The sequence below is a fragment of the Argopecten irradians genome, chromosome 5 (genome assembly GCF_041381155.1).
Source record: "Argopecten irradians isolate NY chromosome 5, Ai_NY, whole genome shotgun sequence".
NCBI lineage: Eukaryota > Metazoa > Mollusca > Bivalvia > Pectinida > Pectinidae > Argopecten > Argopecten irradians.
Genome location: NC_091138.1, coordinates 20,477,380 through 20,492,758, shown reverse-complemented (window position 1 = coordinate 20,492,758; position 15,379 = coordinate 20,477,380). Strand labels below are relative to the sequence as shown.

The 15,379-nt window shown below is 38.0% G+C and overlaps 1 protein-coding gene across 1 annotated transcript in view; it reads right to left on the bottom strand.

The window, feature by feature from the left end:
* LOC138324313 (uncharacterized) overlaps positions 1-15,379 on the bottom strand; it is an 89,304-nt gene that overhangs the window by 39,858 nt on the left and 34,067 nt on the right. Inside the window, 4 exon segments of the mRNA XM_069269390.1 lie at positions 3,009-3,147; positions 3,445-3,656; positions 4,864-5,005; positions 5,398-5,564. Of these exon segments, the coding sequence (XP_069125491.1) occupies positions 3,009-3,147; positions 3,445-3,656; positions 4,864-5,005; positions 5,398-5,564 (660 nt within the window).

The window sequence follows — 15,379 nt, the reverse complement described above, 5'->3', positions numbered from 1 at the left end:
ACAATACAAGGTTTATTTTGGTGCTCGACACGGAAAGCCAGGATGACTCGGCAAAGCCTCGTCATCTCGGCTTTCCTAAGTCTCGCACCAAAATAAACCTTGTATTGTAAGATACTAACCATGTATTCCCTATGTATCCTGTAATATCCTATACATACCTGCATCTTAACATCCTATACATACCTGCATCTTAACATCCTATACATACCTGTATCCTAACATCCTATACATACCTGTGTCCTAACATCCTATACATACCTGTGTCCTAACATCCTATACATACCTGTATCCTAACATCCTATACATACCTGTGTCCTAATATCCTATACATACCTGTATCCTAACATCCTATATATACCTGTATCCTAACATCCTATATATACCTGTATTCTAACATCCTATACATACCTGTATCCTAACATCCTATATATACCTGTATCCTGTAACATCCTATACATACCTGTATCCTAACATCCTATACATACCTGTGTCCTAACATCCTATATATACCTGTATCCTAACATCCTATATATACCTGTATCCTTAACATCCTATATATACCTGTATCCTGTAACATCCTATACACACCTGTATCCTAACATCCTATTTATACCTGTATCCTTTAACATCCTATATATACCTGTATCCTAACATCCTATATATACCTGTATCCTAACATCCTATACATACCTGTATCCTAACATCCTATACATACCTGTGTCCTAACATCCTATACATACCTGTATCCTAACATCCTATATATACCTGTATCCTAACATCCTATACATACCTGTATCCTAACATCCTATATATACCTGTATCCTAACATCCTATACATACCTGTGTCCTAACATCCTATACATACCTGTGTCCTAACATCCTATATATACCTGTATCCTAACATCCTATATATACCTGTATCCTAACATCCTATACATACCTGTATCCTAACATCCTATATATACCTGTATCCTGTAACATCCTATACACACCTGTATCCTAACATCCTATTCATACCTGTATCCTTTAACATCCTATATATACCTGTATCCTAACATCCTATATATACCTGTATCCTGTAACATCCTATACATACCTGTATCCTAACATCCTATACATACCTGTATCCTAACATCCTATACATACCTGTATCCTAACATCCTATACATACCTGTATCCTAACATCCTATATATACCTGTATCCTGTAACATCCTATACATACCTGTATCCTAACATCCTATACATACCTGTGTCCTAACATCCTATATATACCTGTATCCTAACATCCTATATATACCTGTATTCTAACATCCTATACATACCTGTATCCTAACATCCTATATATACCTGTATCCTGTAACATCCTATACATACCTGTATCCTAACATCCTATTTATACCTGTATCCTTTAACATCCTATATATACCTGTATCCTAACATCCTATATATACCTGTATCCTGTAACATCCTATACATACCTGTGTCCTAACATCCTATACATACCTGTATCCTAACATCCTATACATACCTGTATCCTGTAACATCCTATACATACCTGTATCCTAACATCCTATATATACCTGTATCCTTTAACATCCTATATATACCTGTATCTAGTAGTGTCACGGTTAACCGGTTATAATACCTGTAATTTTTGTGTATAAACTGTATTGCAGATTATTTCATTGAAAATACGGCGAAGTTGTTTGTCAGATTCCCGAGAAATACACCTGTTGACTGACATATAATGTGTAACACATGTGCAAGTTCAGTCATTCAGAAGATCGTTTTTTGCTGACTGCGGACATTTTTTTGCACATACATAATATCTAAATGATATATTTCACTTATTGTTTGATATTTTATAATTGATGATTTTTTTATTATATTTTTTTCGATAACAATCCCGCAGAATATCGGCAGCTAAATCAAGCCGCCATTTTGTTGCCGATTGTAAACAATCCCGTTTCCGTCGGCCAATATTCCGTGAATTAAACCATTTTACGATTGAACATGCACCTGGTACGTAATAATGTTTATCTCTATTATAATTCCAATGCATAATACTTTTTAAACACTTTTTCTGAGATAATACTGATGTATTGATTTGCGGTAAAACTTACGATTTTCACATGTCAATCACCACATAATAATGCGTCATGAAGGATACGAGAAAAGTTTTAGTGACAAAATAATGTATCATAAAGGATACGAGGACATATATCTCTCTGTGACTGATTAATGTGTCAATAGTACTGAAAGAGTTAAATAGATAAGAAAATGTTCAATTATGTTTTTTAAAGATGTTCCACTGCTGACAGATCATAAATGATACTCAATATTTGAACAAAAATTGGTATTTAATCGTGTTATATGTCTAATTAAGACACAAAATGATATAAAATAATTAATGAATTTCTTTGCTGCATGCACTTTTAGAATTAGAAGTAAAATTTTGATAAAGAAAAAAAAAACATGTGTTGAAGTGATATACCATCTTTAAATCTAAAGCAAAACTTGTTTTTGATAGAAAATAGACTTAAAAAGTGTTCAATTAAGATTTGTCTGAACCGAACCGAAAAAACCAAAAACCGATCAAAAAAACTTGAAACCGAACAGAGTTGAAAAAACATGAACCGTGACATCCCTACCTGTATCCTGTAACATCCTATATATACACCTGTGTCCTTACATTCTATACATACCTGTAGTCTAACATCCTATATATACCTGTATCCTGTAAAATCCTATATTTACCTGTGTCCTTACATCCTATGCATACCTGTATCCTAACATCTTATATATACCTGTGTCCTAACATCCTATATATACCTGTATCCTAACATCCTATATATACCTGTATTCTAACATCCTATACATACCTGTATCCTAACATCTTATATATACCTGTGTCCTAACATCCTATATATACCTGTATCCTAACATCCTATATATACCTGTATTCTAACATCCTATACATACCTGTATCCTAACATCTTATATATACCTGTATCCTAACATCCTACACACAACACCAGCTTCCTCATCCTCAAATCCATCGTCACACACAGTACCGTAGACATTATTATGTAGGACCTCCAGACGACCTTCATGTGGACCTTCTCCTGTTATCAATCTCACCACATCTACAGAAACAAGCAACATCAATATGGATTTCTTAATCATTTCTATGATTTCGTTCAGCGTTAGTTTTCAATAATACTTGATGTCAAGATTGTATAAAGGGTGTATAAGCAAAATGTTGAACTTAAATTTCATTCCATAGCTTGGACTGTTGAACTGTATGACTGACATGATAAACACCACACACTTTTGTTACAGTGTTACATACAGTACTAATAGTAATGGGAAGAGTATTAGGAGATATCTACAGTATAAATATATAACCCTGGTTGCAGGGAATGATATGTCGATAAGCTTACCCCTGCCTGTAGAAGGGGTTGAAGGGCGTCGTGTACTACTCAGCATCTCCGGGTCACATTGCACACCTACATCTTCCTCGTGACTGCAGTCGTGAACCCCCCACTCGTTGGCCTGACAGTGGAACAGACTTTTCTCTGTGCCGTCACATATGACATTGTCCATCCAGATCTGACCTACCCCAGCACTGAACTCAGCAGAAACAATTCCTCCTCTGGAAAACAGCAAAGTTTCACCTACGGCATAGTTAAACATTTACAAAGAAAAGGTTTAATGTAGATCTCATTTGACAGAATATTGACTTCTGATTGGCTACACACATGTATACTATGCCATAATAGTGCCTTCTTCAACAGACCCTGTTAAAGAGATGAAAGTGTCACTATTACTTGTCATTATAACACAGAGTAGACCAGGATGCTGACAGGCTGTGATATAGTGGAAAATGATTAACAGGTTGCTTTTCTGCAGAGGACATTGACCCATCCCTCAACATTACTATGATACAATAGTGCCCTTTCAACTGGATCATAAAAGATACTCACTACATCATGTGACAGAATACTGGATTCTGATTGGCTACACACATGGGTACTATTTGCAATAGTGCCCAGGCAAGCGGGCACTATTGAAGTGGCGGGAAATTGAATGTGAATGTATTGTGACGTCACCATTACATGACTTCATTATAACGTTGCACTTCGACCAAGACGTCAAGATGGCGGACAGGCTGTTGTGTGCGGGGATGAAAGCAAATGTTGCGTTTCTACAAAAGATAGTTACTCATGTTCTATATTGATCTACTTTTAAATCTTCGTGAAGCTGAATCCCGTTTTATAAAACACAGATTTCTGCGACAATTCATATGTTGTACTGTATAATGTAACAACGAGGTGTGGAAATAACGTTACGTTGTGGAAATAGCGTTAAGAGGTGTCGCCTGACGTGCTTCTGTTACGATGACATGAAAACAGGTCTCATGTGAGGGTGATGTACTAAACCAATTATGGCCTGGTTGAGAGGGCACTATTGCCTCATAGTATTGTCTCGTGATGGGATAGTGCCCTATTCGGCTCGGGCACTATTCCATCCCTCGACAATACTATGAGGCAATAGTGCCCTCTCAACCAGGCCATAATAGACAAATATTGTCCTTTCAAATGGGTCATAATAGATAAATATTGCCCTCTCAACTTGGCTGTAATAGATAAATATTGCCCTCCCAACTGGGCCATAAAAACAAAGAGTGCAATAATTGGCAGATCAGTGGTAAAAGTTTTGTTTGAAGTCCACAAGGCCCTGCTACATAATTTGGTTATCAGTATGACCAATGAAAATGTCATATTGTGAGTTATTTCTACATAAAAAGCCATTTTCCAGATACTAAACACAAATATATCTATGATTTAAGGATAGCATACGTGAATCCAAGCATCCTGCATACAACTTGTGCATTGTCATTGTCAAACTCATCATCACAGACTGTACCATGAACTCCATTGTGCTGGACCTGAAGTCGTCCAGCATATGGTCCAGGTCCGTCCACCAGAAAAACTCGGGAAACTGAAAGCAGATTAAGAGAAAATCAAGTTGGCCATTTGAATGGCCAATAGATACTGCATCTGTCAGATGTCATGCTCAATTTCATTTGAATGGAGAGTTTCTTCTTTTAAATTCACTTGATTAGAACACCTGTAACAACAAATATTTGATTTCGAGATATCAAAATGGTGAAGTAAAATTAAAATAGTTGGTTCGTCCCACCTTCCAGTGAATGGGAATGTTATACCATGTCACAATCACCAGAAGGTGGGACTAATCTACATTAGTTCGTACTTTACCCACGTTGTTCTGCAATCTCAAAACCCCTGCATTGTACCATTAACTTTGCTTTTGTCAGCGATTTAGAGTTGAGTGAAACCTTAATGTGATCAAAAGGAACTAACTGCCTTTACCTAAATCACTTTGATAAAAACACAGGACACCCACATCCTCAGAGTGACCACAGTTGTGATCAGTTCTGTATGTACAGTTGTTAAGGGAGCTCTCCGTCCCTTCACACCTCACATCGTCCAGTACGATGTCTCCAGACCCTTCACCAAATATGTCTGTCATTGTCCCTCTGTTTCAGGTCAAAGATCAAAATCAGGGAAGGATATTACAAAGGTGAGATCTTCTTTACATCAGGGAAGGACATTACAAAGGTGAGATCTTCTTTACATCAGTGGAAGGACAGTTACAAAGGTGAGATCTTCTTTACATCAGTGAAGGACAGTTACAAAGGTGAGATCTTTTTACATCAGTGAAGGACAGTTACAAAGGTGAGATCTTCTTTACATCAGTGAAGGACAGTTACAAAGGTGAGATCTTCTTTACATCAGTGAAGGACAGTTACAAAGGTGAGATCTTCTTTACATCAGTGAAGGACAGTTACAAAGGTGAGATCTTCTTTACATCAGGGAAGGACAGTTACAAAGGTGAGATCTTCTTTACATCAGTGAAGGACAGTTACAAAGGTGAGATCTTCTTTACATCAGTGAAGGACATTACAAAGGTGAGATCTTCTTTACATCAGTGAAGGACAGTTACAAAGGTGAGATCTTCTTTACATCAGGGAAGGACAGTTACAAAGGTGAGATCTTCTTTACATCAGGGAAGGACAGTTACAAAGGTGAGATCTTCTTTACATCAGGGAAGGACAGTTACAAAGGTGAGATCTTCTTTACATCAGTGAAGGACAGTTACAAAGGTGAGATCTTCTTTACATCAGTGAAGGACAGTTACAAAGGTGAGATCTTCTTTACATCAGGGAAGGACATTACAAAGGTGAGATCTTCTTTACATCAGTGAAGGACAGTTACAAAGGTGAGATCTTCTTTACATCAGGGAAGGACAGTTACAAAGGTGAGATCTTCTTTACATCAGGGAAGGACAGTTACAAAGGTGAGATCTTCTTTACATCAGTGAAGGACAGTTACAAAGGTGAGATCTTCTTTACATCAGTGAAGGACAGTTACAAAGGTGAGATCTTCTTTACATCAGGGAAGGACAGTTACAAAGGTGAGATCTTCTTTACATCAGTGAAGGACAGTTACAAAGGTGAGATCTTCTTTACATCAGTGAAGGACAGTTACAAAGGTGAGATCTTCTTTACATCAGGTGAAGGACAGTTACAAAGGTGAGATCTTCTTTACATCAGTGAAGGACAGTTACAAAGGTGAGATCTTCTTTACTTTACATCAGTGAAGGACAGTTACAAAGGTGAGATCTTCTTTACATCAGGGAAGGACAGTTACAAAGGTGAGATCTTCTTTACATCAGTGAAGGACAGTTACAAAGGTGAGATCTTCTTTACATCAGGGAAGGACAGTTACAAAGGTGAGATCTTCTTTACATCAGGGAAGGACAGTTACAAAGGTGAGATCTTCTTTACATCAGGGAAGGACAGTTACAAAGGTGAGATCTTCTTTACATCAGTGAAGGACAGTTACAAAGGTGAGATCTTCTTTACATCAGGGAATGACACAGTTACAAAGGTGAAAGGTGATCTTCTTTACATCAGGGAAGGACATTACAAAGGTGAGATCTTCTTTACATCAGTGAAGGACAGTTACAAAGGTGAGATCTTCTTTACATCAGTGAAGGACAGTTACAAAGGTGAGATCTTCTTTACATCAGGGAAGGACAGTTACAAAGGTGAGATCTTCTTTACATCAGGGAAGGACAGTTACAAAGGTGAGATCTTTACATCAGTGAAGGACAGTTACAAAGGTGAGATCTTCTTTACATCAGTGAAGGACAGTTACAAAGGTGAGATCTTCTTTACATCAGGGAAGGACATTACAAAGGTGAGATCTTCTTTACATCAGTGAAGGACATTACAAAGGTGAGATCTTCTTTACATCAGTGAAGGACATTACAAAGGTGAGATCTTCTTTACATCAGTGAAGGACAGTTACAAAGGTGAGATCTTCTTTACATCAGGGAAGGACAGTTACAAAGGTGAGATCTTTACATCAGTGAAGGACAGTTACAAAGGTGAGATCTTCTTTACATCAGTGAAGGACAGTTACAAAGGTGAGATCTTCTTTACATCAGTGAAGGACAGTTACAAAGGTGAGATCTTCTTTACATCAGGGAAGGACATTACAAAGGTGAGATCTTCTTTACATCAGTGAAGGACAGTTACAAAGGTGAGATCTTCTTTACATCAGTGAAGGACAGTTACAAAGGTGAGATCTTCTTTACATCAGTGAAGGACAGTTACAAAGGTGAGATCTTCTTTACATCAGTGAAGGACAGTTACAAAGGTGAGATCTTCTTTACATCAGTGAAGGACAGTTACAAAGGTGAGATCTTCTTTACATCAGTGAAGGACAGTTACAAAGGTGAGATCTTCTTTACATCAGTGAAGGACAGTTACAAAGGTGAGATCTTCTTTACATCAGTGAAAGATCAGATCTTTACATCAGTGAAGGACAGTTACAAAGGTGAGATCTTCTTTACATCAGGGAAGGACATTACAAAGGTGAGATCTTCTTTACATCAGTGAAGGACAGTTACAAAGGTGAGATCTTCTTTACATCAGTGAAGGACAGTTACAAAGGTGAGATCTTCTTTACATCAGTGAAGGACAGTTACAAAGGTGAGATCTTCTTTACATCAGTGAAGGACATTACAAAGGTGAGATCTTCTTTACATCAGGGAAGGACATTACAAAGGTGAGATCTTCTTTACATCAGGGAAGGACAGTTACAAAGGTGAGATCTTCTTTACATCAGTGAAGGACAGTTACAAAGGTGAGATCTTCTTTACATCAGTGAAGGACAGTTACAAAGGTGAGATCTTCTTTACATCAGGGAAGGACAGTTACAAAGGTGAGATCTTTACATTTACAAAGGTGAGATCTTCTTTACATCAGTGAAGGACAGTTACAAAGGTGAGATCTTCAGTGACGGACAGTTACATCAGTGAAGGACAGTTACAAAGGTGAGATCTTCTTTACATCAGGGAAGGACATTACAAAGGTGAGATCTTCTTTACATCAGTGAAGGACAGTTACAAAGGTGAGATCTTCTTTACATCAGTGAAGGACAGTTACAAAGGTGAGATCTTCTTTACATCAGTGAAGGACAGTTACAAAGGTGAGATCTTCTTTACATCAGGACAGTTACAAAGGTGAGATCTTCTTTACATCAGTGAAGGACAGTTACAAAGGTGAGATCTTCTTTACATCAGTGAAGGACAGTTACAAAGGTGAGATCTTCTTTACATCAGTGAAGGACAGTTACAAAGGTGAGATCTTCTTTACATCAGTGAAGGACAGTTACAAAGGTGAGATCTTCTTTACATCAGGGAAGGACAGTTACAAAGGTGAGATCTTCTTTACATCAGTGAAGGACAGTTACAAAGGTGAGATCTTCTTTACATCAGTGAAGGACAGTTACAAAGGTGAGATCTTCTTTACATCAGTGAAGGACAGTTACAAAGGTGAGATCTTCTTTACATCAGGGAAGGACATTACAAAGGTGAGATCTTCTTTACATCAGTGAAGGACAGTTACAAAGGTGAGATCTTCTTTACATCAGTGAAGGACAGTTACAAAGGTGAGATCTTCTTTACATCAGTGAAGGACATTACAAAGGTGAGATCTTCTTTACATCAGGGAAGGACATTACAAAGGTGAGATCTTCTTTACATCAGTGAAGGACAGTTACAAAGGTGAGATCTTCTTTACATCAGGGAAGGACAGTTACAAAGGTGAGATCTTCTTTACATCAGGGAAGGACAGTTACAAAGGTGAGATCTTTACATCAGTGAAGGACAGTTACAAAGGTGAGATCTTCTTTACATCAGTGAAGGACATTACAAAGGTGAGATCTTCTTTACATCAGGGAAGGACAGTTACAAAGGTGAGATCTTCTTTACATCAGGGAAGGACAGTTACAAAGGTGAGATCTTCTTTACATCAGTGAAGGACAGTTACAAAGGTGAGATCTTCTTTACATCAGTGAAGGACAAGGACAGTTACAAAGGTGAGATCTTTACATCAGTGAAGGACAGTTACAAAGGTGAGATCTTCTTTACATCAGTGAAGGACAGTTACAAAGGTGAGATCTTTACATCAGTGAAGGACAGTTACAAAGGTGAGATCTTCTTTACATCAGTGAAGGACAGTTACAAAGGTGAGATCTTCTTTACATCAGTGAAGGACAGTTACAAAGGTGAGATCTTCTTTACATCAGTGAAGGACAGTTACAAAGGTGAGATCTTCTTTACATCAGTGAAGGACAGTTACAAAGGTGAGATCTTTACATCAGTGAAGGACATTACAAAGGTGAGATCTTCTTTACATCAGTGAAGGACAGTTACAAAGGTGAGATCTTCTTTACATCAGTGAAGGACAGTTACAAAGGTGAGATCTTCTTTACATCAGTGAAGGACAGTTACAAAGGTGAGATCTTCTTTACATCAGTGAAGGACAGTTACAAAGGTGAGATCTTCTTTACATTACAAAGGTGAGATCTTCTTTACATCAGGGAAGGACAGTTACAAAGGTGAGATCTTCTTTACATCAGGGAAGGACATTACAAAGGTGAGATCTTCTTTACATCAGTGAAGGACAGTTACAAAGGTGAGATCTTCTTTACATCAGTGAAGGACAGTTACAAAGGTGAGATCTTCTTTACATCAGGGAAGGACAGTTACAAAGGTGAGATCTTCTTTACATCAGTGAAGGACAGTTACAAAGGTGAGATCTTCTTTACATCAGTGAAGGACAGTTACAAAGGTGAGATCTTCTTTACATCAGTGAAGGACAGTTACAAAGGTGAGATCTTCTTTACATCAGGGAAGGACAGTTACAAAGGTGAGATCTTCTTTACATCAGTGAAGGACAGTTACAAAGGTGAGATCTTCTTTACATCAGTGAAGGACAGTTACAAAGGTGAGATCTTCTTTACATCAGTGTGAAGGACATTACAAAGGTGAGATCTTCTTTACATCAGTGAAGGACATTACAAAGGTGAGATCTTCTTTACATCAGTGAAGGACAGTTACAAAGGTGAGATCTTCTTTACATCAGTGAAGGACAGTTACAAAGGTGAGATCTTCTTTACATCAGTGAAGGACATTTACAAAGGTGAGATCTTCTTTACATCAGTGAAGGACAGTTACAAAGGTGAGATCTTCTTTACATCAGTGAAGGACAGTTACAAAGGTGAGATCTTCTTTACATCAGGGAAGGACATTACAAAGGTGAGATCTTCTTTACATCAGTGAAGGACAGTTACAAAGGTGAGATCTTCTTTACATCAGTGAAGGACAGTTACAAAGGTGAGATCTTCTTTACATCAGTGAAGGACAGTTACAAAGGTGAGATCTTCTTTACATCAGGGAAGGACATTACAAAGGTGAGATCTTCTTTACATCAGGGAAGGACAGTTACAAAGGTGAGATTCTTCTTTACATCAGTGAAGGACAGTTACAAAGGTGAGATCTTCTTTACATCAGGGAAGGACAGTTACAAAGGTGAGATCTTCTTTACATCAGTGAAGGACAGTTACAAAGGTGAGATCTTCTTTACATCAGTGAAGGACAGTTACAAAGGTGAGATCTTCTTTACATCAGTGAAGGACAGTTACAAAGGTGAGATCTTCTTTACATAGGAAGGACAGTTACAAAGGTGAGATCTTCTTTACATCAGGAAGGACATTTACAAAGGTGAGATCTTCTTTACATCAGTGAAGGACATTACAAAGGTGAGATCTTCTTTACATCAGTGAAGGACAGTTACAAAGGTGAGATCTTCTTTACATCAGGGAAGGACATTACAAAGGTGAGATCTTCTTTACATCAGTGAAGGACAGTTACAAAGGTGAGATCTTCTTTACATCAGTGAAGGACAGTTACAAAGGTGAGATCTTCTTTACATCAGTGAAGGACATTACAAAGGTGAGATCTTCTTTACATCAGGGAAGGACATTACAAAGGTGAGATCTTCTTTACATCAGTGAAGGACAGTTACAAAGGTGAGATCTTCTTTACATCAGTGAAGGACATGACATTACAAAGGTGAGATCTTCTTTACATCAGTGAAGGACAGTTACAAAGGTGAGATCTTCTTTACATCAGTGAAGGACAGTTACAAAGGTGAGATCTTCTTTACATCAGTGAAGGACAGTTACAAAGGTGAGATCTTCTTTACATCAGTGAAGGACAGTTACAAAGGTGAGATCTTCTTTACATCAGTGAAGGACATTACAAAGGTGAGATCTTCTTTACATCAGGGAAGGACAGTTACAAAGGTGAGATCTTCTTTACATCAGTGAAGGACAGTTACAAAGGTGAGATCTTCTTTACATCAGTGAAGGACAGTTACAAAGGTGAGATCTTCTTTACATCAGTGAAGGACAGTTACAAAGGTGACGATCTTTACATCAGTGAAGGACAGTTACAAAGGTGAGATCTTCTTTACATCAGGGAAGGACAGTTACAAAGGTGAGATCTTCTTTACATCAGTGAAGGACAGTTACAAAGGTGAGATCTTCTTTACATCAGTGAAGGACAGTTACAAAGGTGAGATCTTCTTTACATCAGGGAAGGACATTACAAAGGTGAGATCTTCTTTACATCAGTGAAGGACAGTTACAAAGGTGAGATCTTCTTTACATCAGTGAAGGACAGTTACAAAGGTGAGATCTTCTTTACATCAGGGGAAGGACAGTTACAAAGGTGAGATCTTCTTTACATCAGGGAAGGACATTACAAAGGTGAGATCTTCTTTACATCAGTGAAGGACAGTTACAAAGGTGAGATCTTCTTTACATCAGTGAAGGACAGTTACAAAGGTGAGATCTTCTTTACATCAAGAAGTGACATTACAAAGGTGAGATCTTCTACATCAGGGAAGGACAGTTACAAAGGTGAGATCTTCTTTACATCAGTGAAGGACAGGGAGATTTCTTTACATTTACAAAGGTGAGATCTTCTTTACATCAGTGAAGGACAGTTACAAAGGTGAGATCTTCTTTACATCAGTGAAGGACAGTTACAAAGGTGAGATCTTCTTTACATCAGTGAAGGACAGTTACAAAGGTGAGATCTTCTTTACATCAGGGAAGGACAGTTACAAAGGTGAGATCTTCTTTACATCAGTGAAGGACAGTTACAAAGGTGAGATCTTCTTTACATCAGTGAAGGACAGTTACAAAGGTGAGATCTTCTTTACATCAGTGAAGGACAGTTACAAAGGTGAGATCTTCTTTACATCAGTGAAGGACAGTTACAAAGGTGAGATCTTCTTTACATCAGTGAAGGACAGTTACACAAGGTGAGATCTTCTTTACATCAGTGAAGGACAGTTACAAAGGTGAGATCTTCTTTACATCAGTGAAGGACATTACAAAGGTGAGATCTTCTTTACATCAGTGAAGGACAGTTACAAAGGTGAGATCTTCTTTACATCAGTGAAGGACAGTTACAAAGGTGAGATCTTTACTTCAGTGACATCAGGGAAGGACAGTTACAAAGGTGAGATCTTCTTTACATCAGTGAAGGACAGTTACAAAGGTGAGATCTTCTTTACATCAGTGAAGGACAGTTACAAAGGTGAGATCTTCTTTACATCAGTGGAAGGACAGTTACAAAGGTGAGATCTTCTTTACATCAGTGAAGGACAGTTACAAAGGTGAGATCTTCTTTACATCAGTGAAGGACAGTTACAAAGGTGAGATCTTCTTTACATCAGTGAAGGACAGTTACAAAGGTGAGATCTTCTTTACATCAGTGAAGGACAGTTACAAAGGTGAGATCTTCTTTACATCAGGAAGGACAGTTACAAAGGTGAGATCTTCTTTACATCAGTGAAGGACATTACAAAGGTGAGATCTTCTTTACATCAGTGAAGGACAGTTACAAAGGTGAGATCTTCTTTACATCAGTGAAGGACAGTTACAAAGGTGAGATCTTCTTTACATCAGGGAAGGACATTACAAAGGTGAGATCTTCTTTACATCAGTGAAGGACAGTTACAAAGGACAGTTACAAAGGTGAGATCTTTACATCAGTGAAGGACAGTTACAAAGGTGAGATCTTCTTTACATCAGTGAAGGACAGTTACAAAGGTGAGATCTTCTTTACATCAGTGAAGGACAGTTACAAAGGTGAGATTCTTCTTTACATCAGTGAAGGACATTACAAAGGTGAGATCTTCTTTACATCAGGGAAGGACATTTACAAAGGTGAGATCTTCTTTACATCAGTGAAGGACAGTTACAAAGGTGAGATCTTCTTTACATCAGTGAAGGACAGTTACAAAGGTGAGATCTTCTTTACATCAGTGAAGGACAGTTACAAAGGTGAGATCTTCTTTACATCAGTGAAGGACAGTTACAAAGGTGAGATCTTCTTTACATCAGTGAAGGACAGTTACAAAGGTGAGATCTTCTTTACATCAGTGAAGGACAGTTACAAAGGTGAGATCTTCTTTACATCAGTGAAGGACAGTTACAAAGGTGAGATCTTCTTTACATCAGTGAAGGACAGTTACAAAGGTGAGATCTTCTTTACATCAGTGAAGGACAAAGGTGAGATCTACAAAGGTGAGATCTTCTTTTACATCAGTGAAGGACAGTTACAAAGGTGAGATCTTCTTTACATCAAGGGAAGGACAGTTACAAAGGTGAGATCTTCTTTACATCAGGGAAGGACAGTTACAAAGGTGAGATCTTCTTTACATCAGTGAAGGACAGTTACAAAGGTGAGATCTTCTTTACATCAGTGAAGGACAGTTACAAAGGTGAGATCTTCTTTACATCAGGGAAGGACAGTTACAAAGGTGAGATCTTCTTTACATCAGTGAAGGACAGTTACAAAGGTGAGATCTTCTTTACATCAGGAAGGACAGTTACAAAGGTGAGATCTTCTTTACATCAGTGAAGGACATTACAAAAGGTGAGATCTTCTTTACATCAGTGAAGGACAGTTACAAAGGTGAGATCTTCTTTACATCAGGGAAGGACAGTTACAAAGGTGAGATCTTTACATCAGTGAAGGACAGTTACAAAGGTGAGATCTTCTTTACATCAGGGAATGTGAAGGACAGTTACAAAGGTGAGATCTTCTTTACATCAGTGAAGGACAGTTACAAAGGTGAGATCTTCTTTACATCAGTGAAGGACAGTTACAAAGGTGAGATCTTCTTTACATCAGTGAAGGACAGTTACAAAGGTGAGATCTTCTTTACATCAGTGAAGGACAGTTACAAAGGTGAGATCTTCTTTACATCAGTGAAGGACAGTTACAAAGGTGAGATCTTCTTTACATCAGTGAAGGACAGTTACAAAGGTGAGATCTTCTTTACATCAGTGAAGGACAGTTACAAAGGTGAGATCTTCTTTACATCAGTGAAGGACAGTTACAAAGGTGAGATCTTCTTTACATCAGGGAAGGACAGTTACAAAGGTGATCTTCTTTACATTTGATTACAAAGGTGAAATCTTCTTTACATCAGTGAAGGACAGTTACAAAGGTGAGATCTTCTTTACATCAGGGAAGGACAGTTACAAAGGTGAGATCTTCTTTACATCAGTGAAGGACAGTTACAAAGGTGAGATCTTCTTTACATCAGTGAAGGACAGTTACAAAGGTGAGATCTTCTTTACATCAGTGAAGGACAGTTACAAAGGTGAGATCTTCTTTACATCAGTGAAGGACATTACAAAGGTGAGATCTTCTTTACATCAGTGAAGGACAGTTACAAAGGTGAGATCTTCTTTACATCAGTGAAGGACAGTTACAAAGGTGAGATCTTCTTTACATCAGTGAAGGACAGTTACAAAGGTGAGATCTTCTTTACATCAGTGAAGGACAGTTACAAAGGTGAGATCTTCTTTACATCAGGGAAGGACAGTTACAAAGGTGAGATCTTCTTTACAT